The following is a 14657-nucleotide window of genomic DNA, read 5'->3' on the forward strand; positions in this document are numbered from 1 at the left end:
GAAATGCACGAATCACATAGGCGTTGAAACGGGCGGGGGGGGGGGGGGGGGCTAGGGGGGGGGGGCTTAGTGCAAAGTTAGACTTTTTCTCGCCGTAAATGTAATTGTTCCTAAATTTACCTTGAAAGATTGAGAAGTTGGAGTAATAGGCATACTAGCCCCCCCCCCCCCCCCCCCGACACGGATTAGGAATTTCATGATTGGAAAAAAAATTTGGGTTGGGAAATTTATTTTCGGAAGTATATAGTATAGGTATACCCCCCCCCCCACGGATTAGGATTTTCATGATTTTGGGAATTAGGGTTTTTCCTCAATATTTCTGAGGATTAGTCTAGCCCCCCCCCCCCCCCCATCTTTCATTTTGCTTCCGACGCCAGTGAATCATGATACAGTCATACATGCAGTAAAGTCTGAAATGCATGTAAATAATTAAACAATTATTATATTAGACTCAAACTCCAAGTGGGTTTTACTTGTTATTATCAACTGTAGAATTTTTAAAAAAAATTCCTGTGTACATGTGTTGGCGTGGTATTAAAAAAGAAATGAATTAGCTCTAAACTTCAGGTTGTACGAATATTTGGTACGATTTGTAAAAATTTACAACGACTTTACCTTAATTTGTTTGCTTAATTAGTTACTGTACCTCAAGGTTCATTCAAATGATAACTAAATGATTTAAGAAGGAGTCTTACAAAATAGGTATATTAATTTATTTTACTAAATAATTATAATTTACTTATCAGTTTTACTAACTCAGGTACACACAAATTGAAAAAAAATTCCCGCCGGGCTCCAGTTATAAACTCACGCTTCGTACTGTGTATATGTTATGTAACAGTCTTTTGTTCACTCCTGACAGAAAAACCCTGCAATCCACACAGAATATACAGGAAAATCACAGAGGAGGTCACCTGGACAAAGAATGTATACACATGTATACACGTGCCCGAGTACCTAAGATTAATGATTTCATCATATGCATTAAACAAGATCAGACATCAGTTCTTCTTTTCAAATTCAATTAATTACTTAGTAAGGTTCTTAATCGCCTTATTTGCCACATTTGAAGATAGTTACATGTATACATATAGTTTCAGTCACGCTGAAACCTTACTATACATTTTAGTATGTACGGATTCATTATCATTACGCTAGAATTAAACTTAAACCTGTTGAAAATAAATGATATCACTATTAAACTCAAATCAATTTTAGTAATAGTTTCCGCATTGCGGAAACCATCAGGAATCTTAACTTAAAGTTTCAGCATACTGAAACCTAGCGGAAATGTTCTGAAACTGATTGATATTTCCATAATAATTTACACAACTTTTTACATGATTCAAATTTAGTTTCCGCATTGCGGAAACCATCAGGAATCTTAACTTAAAGTTTCAGCATACTGAAACCTAGCGGAAATGTTCTGAAACTGATTGATATTTCCATAATAATTCACACAACTTTTTACACGATTCAAATTTAGTTTCCGCATTGCGGAAACCATCAGAAATCTTAGCAGCCATTCTCCAGAAATGGTTCCAATTATGATATAATGTTGTCGCCAGCATTCATCACAAAATTATTATTTGCCGTTTAATGTATTTGGCTGATACTTTTCTCAGGAGATATCTACAGTAAAAATTACAAATTTTGATACCAAACAATATGCATTTGAAGTGTCAAATGATGTCAAATTATTTCAATAAAAAATCGGTTTGTGTATTTTTCAGCATGTCGCACGTGAATATTTCAATTTTACTACAATACTAAATAGCATTACGGTGATGAAAGAGACAATTTAAACTCATTTTTTATTTCAGCATCACATAGCGTGTTTTGTCAGTAAACACCTGTTGATAAAAATCTTTTCTTTCTTTTTTCCCCCCGATTTATATATTGTCGCTGAAACAGTCCTGATTTCCGTAACACGTGTTTGACTTAAAAGTAAGCGATGATATTCAAAACAATATCTATTGATATTATAGTAATTGAATGTCATAGGCATATTACAAGAAAAATATATACAATTTACAGTCGAAAATCTATGTGATTTTTTCATCATCGATTATAAAATTGAAAATTGAGTTTGACGCATTTCAAGGCCTGACTTCCGTAACGCCATTTTCAACTAAATTCATGGCATTTGAAAAACTTATTCATGATGCCTTTGGAGTACACAGTGTTCCAAAGCTATCTATCATCATCTGTAGAAAAATAATGTAATAGCATGGTACAGTGAGAGGAAAATTTACTAAAACCCCTGACCGGCGTAACGTATGACATCCGTAACAGTATTTTCAATCAGTGATATATGGCTCGATTTTCCATCGATAATAATTTGGATTGTTCAGCGAAACAGAACATGAGTTTAGAAAGTAAAGGAACTTTGATATTCTTAACTGAAGCAATTAATATTTTGACACAAAGTGCATTTTAAGAAAAATATGATGAGAGTGTACTAAACTATCGAAAAAATATGAATCATTATGTGTGGATTTATCTGTTTTAGTTTATTTTTATTTGCAAGAGATATATCAGTTGCAGATTAAAACCAATTCACCTAAGACAATTTATCATTTGACAATATTTTCTAAATATTTGCTGCAGCGTTACGGATATCAGGGGGAAAAACAGATTTGGCATCTGTTCATTCCAGTGCTTCTTATGTATATTTTCCACGACGGATAATCTATTCTTATGTTTTAAAATCAACAAAGTGGTCATTTTTTATGTAATATTAGCATAATATGCTATTTAAAGTTTACTCTATTGAAATATAGTGCATCAAGCTTATTGTTTTCTACAACATGTGATTTGATAAAAAAAAATATCAGGTGACCAAAATATATTTGGCTTTTCAACGTTGTATTAATATGCATGCATGTTTATATCGAAATGGTATTATTCCCGGATCAGAATATTTGATAAATACTCTGTTCATGATTTTTTTTTTAAACATGATTAGTTACAGATGTCAGTATTTTAAAGAACTAATACCCGAAACTAAAACTAGTAAGAGTTTATATATACTTGCGAAAAACAGACCTTATTTAGTTGACTTATTAGTAACAATGCATTTACATATGTATATATATGCATTAATGCATTATATGCGTATATACATTAATGCAAAGCAGGCAAACATGGAGAAACATAAGTGAAAATCCGAAAAAGGTGAGATGTGGATTCAGTCAACCCATATTTAAAGGGGATAAGACCCCACTTCCTCCACATAATAAAGGAGGTTTAGGAAGATATAACCATTAAATTTCATGACTATTTAAAACATCATAGGAGTAGATATTTGTGAAATGATAATCTCTGACATCCGTAACGAACCATCCAAGCTTTTTATCAAATATAAAAATGACAACTGATTTATATGTTTGACTTTTTACCGGTATATTTCATAATTGTGTTTGGGACATCAATCAGAGCATGCAATTTTAATACAATTAGGTATTTCACTATTTTAGACAGATATTTCATGTCAACATTTTTAAATCTATGTAATGTTGATTACATACTAATTAAAGGAAAGAAATTTTATAAAAAGCAAGATTATTAAGTTAAAAATGTATTTTCTACAATGAATAACCTGTATTTGATTTTTATTCTCTAATATTTGGTTGTAAAATGTATTGGAAAAAATAATTCTCCATGAAAAAGGTCATTTGCTAACTTCCGTAACTTTGGGTCATTATCTTTAAAAATCCTTCTGACATCAATTTGTGATGTACAATTTCTCAACATCTCTATATTAATGTTCTGTTGTTTCAATATTTTAATTAAAATCATTGAACATATGAAATTGTTCCTAGTTTACATTTGAATTTGAATGAAAGATGATGCATTATTTTCTTTTTTATTATTGAAAATAAAGATTTTCTTAAAATTAAGATATTTTTGAAAATATGTTCCCCTTAAATTTAAATTCTTCATGATTCTGTCAAATATGTCATTCGTATTCAATATGATATCAAACAAAGTGGCTAGTGATGTTTACTGTTATTGTACAGGCCGAGGATTAGTTGCATTAATTCACTTCTGACTTCCGTAACAGGGTTTTTAATATGGTCTTCAAAATCAAATATTTCGTGAACGAAGAAATTTTGGTGAGTCAAATTTCATAATTATATCGGCGAATAGTTGTACTTCAATATTATTACAATAAAAACACGAATATCAAAAGTTCATTTTTCACTGAAAGCAATCCCATATTTGGAACCATTTCTGGAGAATGGCTGTTAGACTAAAGTTTCTGCTGACTGAAACCTAACGGATACTTGCTGAATCGATATAATGGTTTCCGCATTGCGGAAACTATACATGAAACTTCAACTTCAAGTTTCAGCAAGGTTTCCATATAGTTTCAGTTTTGCTGAAACTTGATTTTTCATCCAGTGGAAGTTGATAATTATTAATTAATTGGCTTTGGGTTTAATTTACACGATTGTAAACCCAAATAAAGGGCGACTTCAACTTTTCTTTCGGAGGAAATTTCGGCAAAGTTTCCGATCAAAGAGCAAGTATTTCTCTAAGTTCGACCCATAGGTTGGTCTTTCAAAACAAGGCACCAACAGTTGTTGATTTTTCCTTTTCTCCATCAACTAATAAGAATTAGAATGTTTCCACACTCCTGAGCGTCACTTGCGGCCACTTATTTTTGTTTATACATATTGGGTCAATTTTGAACCGAAATCCGGAACAGAGCACCGAATTGACTGAGTAACGATGCGCCGACCTTTTTGCATAACCCTATACGTACTCTTAACAATACTACAGGAAGAGTGCTAATAACAGAAATATTTCATATTGTAGAATGTCCCTCTGGTACATATGACATAAACTGTAAAGAAACCTGTAGCGTGAATTGTAACATCCCTCAAAGCTGTGACAGAACGACAGGAGAGTGTATTGGAGGATGCCAGCCCGGCTGGAAGGGATTTCATTGTGATCAAAGTATTATGGCAAAGAATTTTTAAAATACTAAAGATTTGTTTTTAGTTTCCAATTATGAGGAATAAAGAGAAATTTAAGTACACTTATTTCTGTTATAATACATCAAATTTTAGACAAATTAAATAGTTTCATACAATGCAGGAGTTTGGAACAGATATGAAAAGTTGTTTTTTTTGTTTTTTTGTTTTTGTTTTTTGGGGTTTTTTTGGAAAATAAAAAAAAATGCATTTTGTAAATCTAATATTTTTCTTTTAAAAATGTATTTAGAATGCAACCAGGGAACTTACGGAAAAGATTGTCAGCATAGATGTGGTTCTTGCATTAATCAAACACACTGTTTCTATGTGAACGGGACATGCCTCAAGGGGTGTGACACGGGATATCTGGGCGATAAATGTGTTGATGGTAACACAGAAAGTCATTTTTTTTTAAATTATACCGACCAAGTTTCTACTACGGCATGGAACGGCCAGATGAAAAAAAGATGAATCTAATTTGTTAGGTCGAATAAGTTATTTGTTTGGACGAAAAACGATTTGAATAAACGAATAAGTTATTTGTTCTGAAGAATAAGTTATTTGTTTAGACAAATAAGGTTTTGGTAGGAAATATGTTACTTGCTCCGGCGAATTAGGATTTGTTTGAACAAATTAGGATTTGTTCGGACGAATTTACTATTTGTACGGGCAAATAAGTTATTTTGTGCGGACGAATTACGATTTGTTCGGCCAAAAATTATACACTTTTACTATATGGTCATATTGGTCCCACCTTATAGACACATTCACAATTTAGATAGAGGGCTTTATGTAATTCATAACCTTGCATTTAGTTTTTTTCAAAATATGCATATATAAGTATAAAAGGAGATCTTTAAAGATTAAATTCATTTTCACAACATTGCTATTTTGCCCTGGCCCAAGAGTTTGAACCCATGTCCTTGGGGTATGGAATCATGCATTTAGTTCTTTTCCCACTTGGGAGTAGAGAAGAAGATATATGATAATTTTTGTTTTTCATATTTGGCCCCACCTATTGCGCCCCTGCATTAGTAAAGTTATCAATTTTACAGTTTAAATTCTTTTTAGCATTGAGATGATTTACACTTAAAATGGAAACAACTGGCCTTTTAGTTTTTAAGTTAAAATATAAAATCTGAAACTCAAGATGCACGATGGACGGAGCACGACCAATTGCAGTAGGTCACCTGAGTGACTTAGATTATGTAAAATGTTTTATTACTAGTGAAGTCGATATTATGCATGATCATAAAAACCGATGTATTCGATATCATTTATAGAAAATTTGAAAATGGAATCACTGTGTGGCAAAAGCAACACCATTCAGATTTTGGCTATTTCCATTGCAATATCCATATTTGTATTATTACTTGGAACAATCCTAAATATTACCATTTGGAAAAGAAATCAACGTACGTATAATTTTAATATGCTTTTACGTAAAAGCATGAAACTATAATTATGAATTTTATATAAGAACTATATTAATCAAGTAAAAGCAAAGAAATCCCACAAGTTTGAAATTAAAAACACAAAAACTCTTTAAATTACTGTTTTTGATTTCATAGTGAAGACCAGGGGCAGACAGTCTCGGCATACGACTGGTAACAGCGACTCAGGTTAGATATTTTAATAAAACTGAATGAAACTAATATGTGTATGGTTTTCATGTTAGGAATAGTCATACATAAAATGATATCTCCCTTTTAAAAAATCACTTGAATACACAGAATAAATACCTGACTTACCTGAAATACCTGACTTTTGTCATACTTTTCCATACATCGCAGATATAACAGGCATCAGATAAAATAATGTAACTTTATTCAACGTATATTTTAGTCAAAGTATTGGGGTTTTTTTCAGCAAAGCCAAATCTCGCTGAGTAAGTTGCTTTCATATTTTTATGTTTTTTTGTATATCATTAATTAAATATGGCGTAAATCTTTTATTAATAAATTAGCGCATATGTAATGCATATCACTTGATTGGTGTTTATCTGTATGGTTTATTATTACGTAATATATAGTTTATTATCTGTTGATTTCTACAATTGTTGTTTATTGATATTACAAAAAATAAGTATAATGCCATCTAGTTTAAAAAAATATACTTAGAAATGTTCAACCTTTAGACGTACTATGCGTATTAAGAAAATAAAACGTTGTTTGAAAATATCGACTAAGAAAAAAGTCAACTTAAGATTGCTCTTTGATTAAGTTTTGTTTTGTGGTTTTCTTGTTTTTAGAATATTATTTGAAATTAAATAAATGTAAATGTTGTTTTTCCTTTTTTGCACAGGTCGACATATACTGAACTTGGAGCAGTGAACAATCACAATGCTTATGATGATCTGCATCACTATTCTAAAGCCAGTTGAAATGAATAAATACTGTAAAAATGTGTAAATTAGTTTAAATGAATGTATTGTTTTATTATACTTATGAAGTTTATTCAGGGTCTTTAAAACGAATAACATCGATTAATCTGAAGAAATTAATGGAGATTGAGAAAAGTATTATCTTACAAAATAATAGTGTAAAGTTAACACAAAGGTATGCTAAGAAATATAATGTTTTACACTACATTAACAGTTAATCTAATTCATTGAAAAAATGTATCAGATTTTCCTTAATTTTTTCTGTAAATGTTTGATTTTTAGATACATATATAGTAACATTTAACACATATTTAATAAGGTGATTTTTTTGTGCTGTATATTTATATACGTTTTAAAGTTGTCATTTCTATAAATTTGCAAATGCAAATATGTTATATTGTTTGAACCAATAGAATAGCGAAAACGTGCGATTCTGTGTGAACTTTTTAATGATTTCACAATAATCATAGCACGCGCTTATCGCTTGTCGGTTGTATTATTGTAAACATAACACACATGGTAATTTTAGCAATTCTGAACGCTTTGCCTTTTCAAATGTTAATATAAGTAATGAACAACATTGATAAAACATACAACGGGTTTTGAACTTGGTTAATACGTGATCGAATCTTGATCACGTGAAGTTCATCTCTTGGTGAACTTTCAAATTGCTGCTTATTTCTAAAATGTTTTTTATTTATAAGCTGCTAGTTAACTAAAGACTTTCAAACATGGAATCAAACTGTTTCTTTTAATCAAGGATTTGAAATTGCCATATTTATTGATTGTATATATATTTAACAAAAACATATTGACACATGTTTAACACATACTTTAGATAGGTACGGACGATCTGTAAGCATGCACTCCATAAAGCTAAGTTTGACTGCGATATTTTCTTTATTCTTCAAACTGATTTTTCCATCATATTTAAATAGTGGGATTAATTTCACTACAAAAACTACCAATCATGCGTTAGATTTTATATAAATATTCATAAAATCTTATTTAGTCTCAAATCAGTAAAACAAACATTATGTTTAAATCCATCAAGTATTCGTCTATTTTAAGAAACCTTCAGCACAACCACCTTAGTTTTTTAGCTCACCTGAGCTGAAAGCTCAAGTGAGCTTTTCTGATCACCTTTTGTCCGTCGTCCGTCTGTCCGTCCGTCCGTTCGTCCGTCTCTTCGTCCGTCTGTAAACTTTTTACATTTTGAACTTCTTCTCTAAAACCGCTTATCCAATTTCAACCAAATTTGACACAAAGCATCCTTATGGGAGGGCAAATATAAATTGCAAAAGTCCGATCTATATTCAAAGCGGAGAAAACCTTGAAATTGTAGAAAAAAGGGGGGGGGGTGCATTTTTAAAAATCTTCTTCTCAAGACTGATTCCAATTCAACGTAGTTTTGCATAAATTATCCTTATGGGAAGGAAAATATAAATTGCAAAAATTAAGGTCTAAATCTGTTTCAAATCCGAGTTATTACGAAAATAATAATAAAGGAAAGGCGTGTTTCAATCAGTTTAATAGCTTCGGGTTCGGCATACGGTTAAATGGGTAGACAAGACTTGGCCTGGGCAAAACAAAAGATTGGCAGTTATTAATCTGCCAATCTCATTAAAATTTTAGGATATTTGATGGACCAGTATATTTGTATTTGCTGTAAATATTGCTGCAAAATAATGCGTATTTAGAATTGACGATTGCCGATCTGCCCCTGCTTTTATTTTGCCACGGCCCGGGTTTGCATACCCATTTTACCAAGACTCGTATTCCATACTTCTTAAACGAGGTTCTTTGTTTAAAGCAGCCATGACATTTTACGATTAAGGGTCGATCTGACTATGATGAATTTGCTTGTTGTGCAACAGTTCGCGAATGAATGGAATTTTTTAAACATGCAAAATATATTGGTGCCGATTTTGTGAAGTAAATTGAGGCTAAATATTTCAATGCGTTGACAGTTTTCACACATGACGTTGGTGTTAGCTTGTTTTGATTTTCGTTTCGTTTTCATTATTCATGCTTTGTTACCTGGGAGCTTTCGTCTGTATTTCGTGATTTTTACGTATCAAATCAAACAGAGACTTCGGTAAATGAAACAGTTAACTGTTTACCTGCGCAAATTAAGCAAAATCTGATGTATCAAAAAAGTACTGAAATACAATTCATTCTATCGGTAATTCGGCATTATCTTTTGCGTAATGGTAGATAAATGCAATAGGTTTTGTTGAGATGCTCGGCATTTTCTCGAGTTTATTCAGTTTAAATAGAGTTTGATATCGCTGTCAGAAATATGCAGGTATATACATGTATATATATATATATATATATATATATATATATGATTCATTTCGAAAAAATAAATTGTGTTCTTTATTTGTTATAGTGCATGTTTCTTGTGTTTAATTGTTTACAATTTCTATTTACTAACCATATTTGAGTGTTAAGCTTCGAATTATAAGCAAGATACAGAGATTTGCTCACAATTCTATGTTTGTACACAGATCTTAAAAACTAAAGAAAAAAAAGTAAAAACAATTGTCAATATTTATTTAGAAAATTTTCAAAGTCTGTTCTTCCAGAAACCAACTTTAACAACTTATTGTATTGTAAACTTAACCTTTTTTCGTCATTATTACTCCTACTGTACATGTGATCCTTGACTATGTTTGTGTACATTTGTATAAACTGATTTTGAACCTCAAATACCAGTGAACTGGTCTTGAGTGAATAAAAGAATTGAATATCTTAGGCCATTCTTTTTTTCCATTTTTAGAAATACTGAATAGGAAATACCAAGTTAAAAATCTTAAGCTGAATGTAATAAACTCATGTGAACAAAATATGACTCGAACCTAGGCGAACTGTGAGCTCTGTATCTTGCTTATAATTCTACGATTGACGCTGAAAGTTTGGTTGAACATTAGAAATTCTATATGAATTAGAGTATGTTAAATACTTGTAGAAACAAAATAAAAATGATATTATGTATATACCTACTCTCTGGGGCCCCCTCTTTATACAATAAATAATGTGAAATTTACATCAATTTTGATAGTTTTTCAGACACGGGTAAATAAAACTGACATCTTTAAAACAGTTTCCATAGTTCTGACACAATTCTGTTGCGGGGATAAAGTAATTATCCCTATTCCTAAAAAAAATATCACAGCGGAAAATTATCCTGGTTTGTACGCGAAGTAAATAACAGCCATTTCATTATAATGGCGAAGACAAAATTAATACAATTTTTGAATGTTTTTAATTAAAGGAATTGAGCACATTGAGGTACAGTTTTCTTCTTCACATCTATACATGTAGGATTTTTTAAATAAAATACAATAACTATTACTTTTTTTTTTTAAAAATACAATAACAAGTAAGTAGTTGATTACAAAAATGTACCTATATGCTTTCATATATTTTGATCGCTTTACAAAGGGGGGGGGTGGAGAACGAACATATAGGGAATTGGAAGTTAACAACTTAACAGTGTACTCCTATCAAATGGTTAGTTTTATATATTGCGTAGGATTTTCTTATTCTTGTAAAAAAATAGTATTTCATGAAGGTACAATGTCAAAGATTACGTGTATGCAAAAATAAATGTAAAATTCGAATACTTTACAATATTTATATTTTGTTATTCTACCGAGGGACCATACGGCACAATATCTTTTGAACGCCCATTGTTGCTCAGGTGAGCGATGTGGCCCCATGGGTCTCTTGTTTGGCAATGAATACATGTGTTTACAGGAAAGTATATGCGACTTATCTGCTGTATTTTTAAAAGTTTTCGAGGTTAAGTCAAACAAGAAGCCACTAGGTCTTGATGCTCACCTGAGTCCCATATGTCTCAGATTGACATTTCAGAATATCATGTTTGCTTTTTTCATTTTAAAACCCTAATCTATCAAAGACTTGTTTGACCGTTACTCTGCTTTTAATGTTTAATGTTTGTAAATTATTTATTCATAAAAGGGGGGCTGGGGTCAAGAGTTTGAGGAAGATTGCATTATCTGAACCTTAACTCCAAGGGTCAAATGTTTTGTTAATAAGAGACCTGCAGGTCTTTAATGGTCAATTTCTTATTATATTCAGTTTTACTACACTTTGACCCGTGCGTGCAAAGGTTGACATTGCATAATATTATATGATATCAGACACTTACGAAATAGATACATCAACACACCGTATTGCTGACATTTACATAACCAAGCTATACGCCTACAATTATGCTATTAATTTCACTACACTCTGCTTAGTTAGAATAATCTAACTGTGTTTCGGGACATGTCATCTTCACACTTAAAATGCCTCCCATATACCCGTAATGTAGCAAACAATCGCCCCGAAACGATTTTGGACAAAATTAATGAAGCTGCAATGAAAATAAAAGATAAATTATTCATAACAAGCCATTTTGAGGCTGTAAATATCTTTCCTCTAAAAATTTAATTCATATAGATATTATTGAAGAATTTAAAACCTTTTCACCAACGTTTTTTACTCGCTTCGAATTTACACACCATGTTGACATTCGAAAATCTTGGGATTTTTCATAGTAAATGCACTGAGTTAGAGTTATCTCCCGTATTTCCTTTGACAAACAGAATATATCGCAAATTTTTCAATGAAAATTTACATGCATTTGTAATATCGTTTCTGAGTTTATCCATGCAAATGTGATATTGTGGAAACATAAATTAAAGAGCCTCCCGTGATTTAACGTGAATGTATTGCGCATGCACAAGATTGTAAAATCCAAAAAATCCAGATGATTTCCGGATATTTAAAAGGAATTTTCGTTGATTGTTAATTAGCAAAGTTTGATTGAGAAAAAATAAAAACTAATTGGTAATCTTCAAGTACCAATGATGTTTAAAATGTACATAACAAAAGACAAAACTCTTCCTATTTCACGGTATTAAAGGCCAAAATTTCGAGTCTTTTATTTTAATATAGTAGTATAGATGTATAATGCACACAAAATACATACATTTTTTTTTTTAGAAGAATACAATGTACAGGATATCAAAGCAGATTTCCTAAATAGAACATATAATTAAACAGTATTGCCAAGTGACAATTTATCATACAGTTTTCAAAATGAATTCAAATTCATTAGGTAAGATACACCGCAATAAAAAAAAAATACGTGTATAGCCATGAATTTCACAATTTATGTAAAGGATTTATTGTTCATTTTTGACGATGAATTTAGAATCCTCAAATAAATAAAGATTAGAGAAGAAGATTACATTACATTTTAACTATATGGCGATATTGGCCCCACCAGAGGGTCTTACCCCGACTCAGGGTCATAAATTTGGCAATTTTGGTAAACGGCCTCAAGGACATCCTAACGATGCATCATTTGTCCCCAGAGGTGTGAGGATAAAGAAACATTATTTTTAAAAACTTGGCTTTTTTATGCATATTTTGCAAACCCACCTTACGGCCTTGAATGGTAGAGCCATGACTTTCACAATTTAGATTACCTCTTACCATAGAGATGCTTCAATCCAAATATTGTAACAATTGGCCAATTGGACAAACGACGCAAATCGTACGACGGACGTCACGCGACAACCAAAAACGACCAATTATAAAAGGTCAACTGATTGACTCAGGTGATCTTGAAAGAAAAACTATGAACATAATAATAATATATTACTAGAGACATAAGGTCTTTTGTCCGATTTAACAAGATGATATGACATTCACTTTGATTTTCGACAACAAAATATTATCAGAAAAACGGGATGGAGTACGAAATCAGTATGAAGTGGGGTTTTTTCTGTTAGGATTTTAATGAAAGATAATAAAAACTGATTGTAGACAACACAGTGAATATTTTGAGAAGACTTGGGAATGTGTAGGGAATATCTTAAAGGTCTATAATTTATAGATTGTTGGATAGTAATGCCTAAGAATTCCTAGACTAATTCTTGGTGAGACAAACATTGAAACAATCAATGGACTGTACATTACCTATGTGTGAAAAAGGTTTTCAAGTAAAATTCATTTATTATCGAAACTATTAGAGCTTAAATGATAAAAACACGTTGAGCCCTCCCAGCGATCAAGCTGGAGTAAACAGCGAATTGCAGTCTCTAGGTGGAAGTAATTATGACTTATTTTTAGTTTAAGATAATGTTAATGTTAGCAACAATGCAACAATTAATATTTTAGAAATAGTTTGATTAATGAATCATGTTTACAAATTCAAAATAATAATAACAAATCAAGAATGAAAACAAACAGATTCTGAAAACTTAAAAAGAGTCCAACTGTAACTACATTTAATTAGTTGCTGAATTTTATTTATTATGGCTACTTCAAACTCGCATGTTGATAAATAACAAAAAACAAATCTTAGGTGTACTTGGTATTTTTTAGGTACTGCCATATATGTTTCGAATTAACTACGTTAGTAAACTATGTGATGTGTAATAGTATGCTCACTTCCTTGCACATTTGGACTAGAAATTAACCTGTTTTAAGATGAATATTAAATTAAATTTAGGGACATCACGAAACAGTCTCTACTCAGCAGCTTTATGTGCAGATTAATCTCAGAGTGCAGCTCATTTGTTTCAAGCTCTTGATTGCTCAAAGTGAGGCTAGGGTCCCGATTTTGTTCCCTATATAACTAAGCAAATTTACTCTTGATTTCTCGAATTCTTGGTCTCTTGAAACCCTTGATCCCTCATAGTCAAACTACAGTTTCGTTATTCTTAAACTATTGTTGGTGTATGTTTACTTCCGATAGTGTATAGGCAAGCGTTACCAAATTAACACCTGCTTGGTTATTCAAATGGCTCCACGCGTTAGATGCTGGACCTGTGTTGTTTATTCAGGCGACATTTGTCATGTAAGGTAAAAATTGTTAATTGGAAACGCAGTGCGAATGGAAAAAATTGAGACGAAACGATAATCTTAAGCCAAAGTCAAAATTTGATAATTATAAAATAGTAGACATTATGTTTATCAGCATCATTGTGATTATTGCTGAACAAGTTCTTACAGCTTATGAACGACCCGTGCAGTGGGAACAGTAGGTGATACTTAGTTATCTAATTTAGTTCATGTCGTCTCGCAGTCAAGTAGTACTAAGCAATCTGGTCATAATATGATGATTACATAAAAAAAATAATTTAATCAATACTAGTATTTGTTTCTATTTAGTTAACATCCTAGGTCTTTATATTTTTCTGAAAAAGAAAACGTTGTTTAATAACGTGCATAAGGTTAGCACTAAATAAATGGCTTAAGATAAA

General features: G+C 31.5%; 1 protein-coding gene across 1 annotated transcript; it reads left to right on the forward strand.

The window, feature by feature from the left end:
* The first annotated feature begins 4243 nt into the window (after positions 1–4243).
* Positions 4244–7793, forward strand: LOC128159174 (multiple epidermal growth factor-like domains protein 10). The gene is made up of 8 exons (XM_052822234.1): positions 4244–4249; positions 4475–4532; positions 4825–4965; positions 5233–5370; positions 6266–6397; positions 6554–6604; positions 6852–6870; positions 7287–7793. The coding sequence occupies exons 1-8, from the start codon at positions 4244–4246 to the stop codon at positions 7363–7365; spliced, it is 624 nt and encodes a 207-aa protein (XP_052678194.1). The 3' UTR covers positions 7366–7793.
* Positions 7794–14657: the final 6864 nt, after the last annotated feature.

The sequence above is a fragment of the Crassostrea angulata genome, chromosome 8, assembly GCF_025612915.1.
Source record: "Crassostrea angulata isolate pt1a10 chromosome 8, ASM2561291v2, whole genome shotgun sequence".
Classification (NCBI taxonomy): Eukaryota; Metazoa; Mollusca; class Bivalvia; order Ostreida; family Ostreidae; genus Magallana; species Magallana angulata.

Coding starts and splice junctions, on each gene's coding strand:
- LOC128159174 (XM_052822234.1), top strand. Junction 5,371..6,265: donor GGGCGATAAATGTGTTGATG/GTAACACAGAAA, acceptor TATCATTTATAG/AAAATTTGAAAATGGAATCA. Junction 6,398..6,553: donor CATTTGGAAAAGAAATCAAC/GTACGTATAATT, acceptor TTGATTTCATAG/TGAAGACCAGGGGCAGACAG.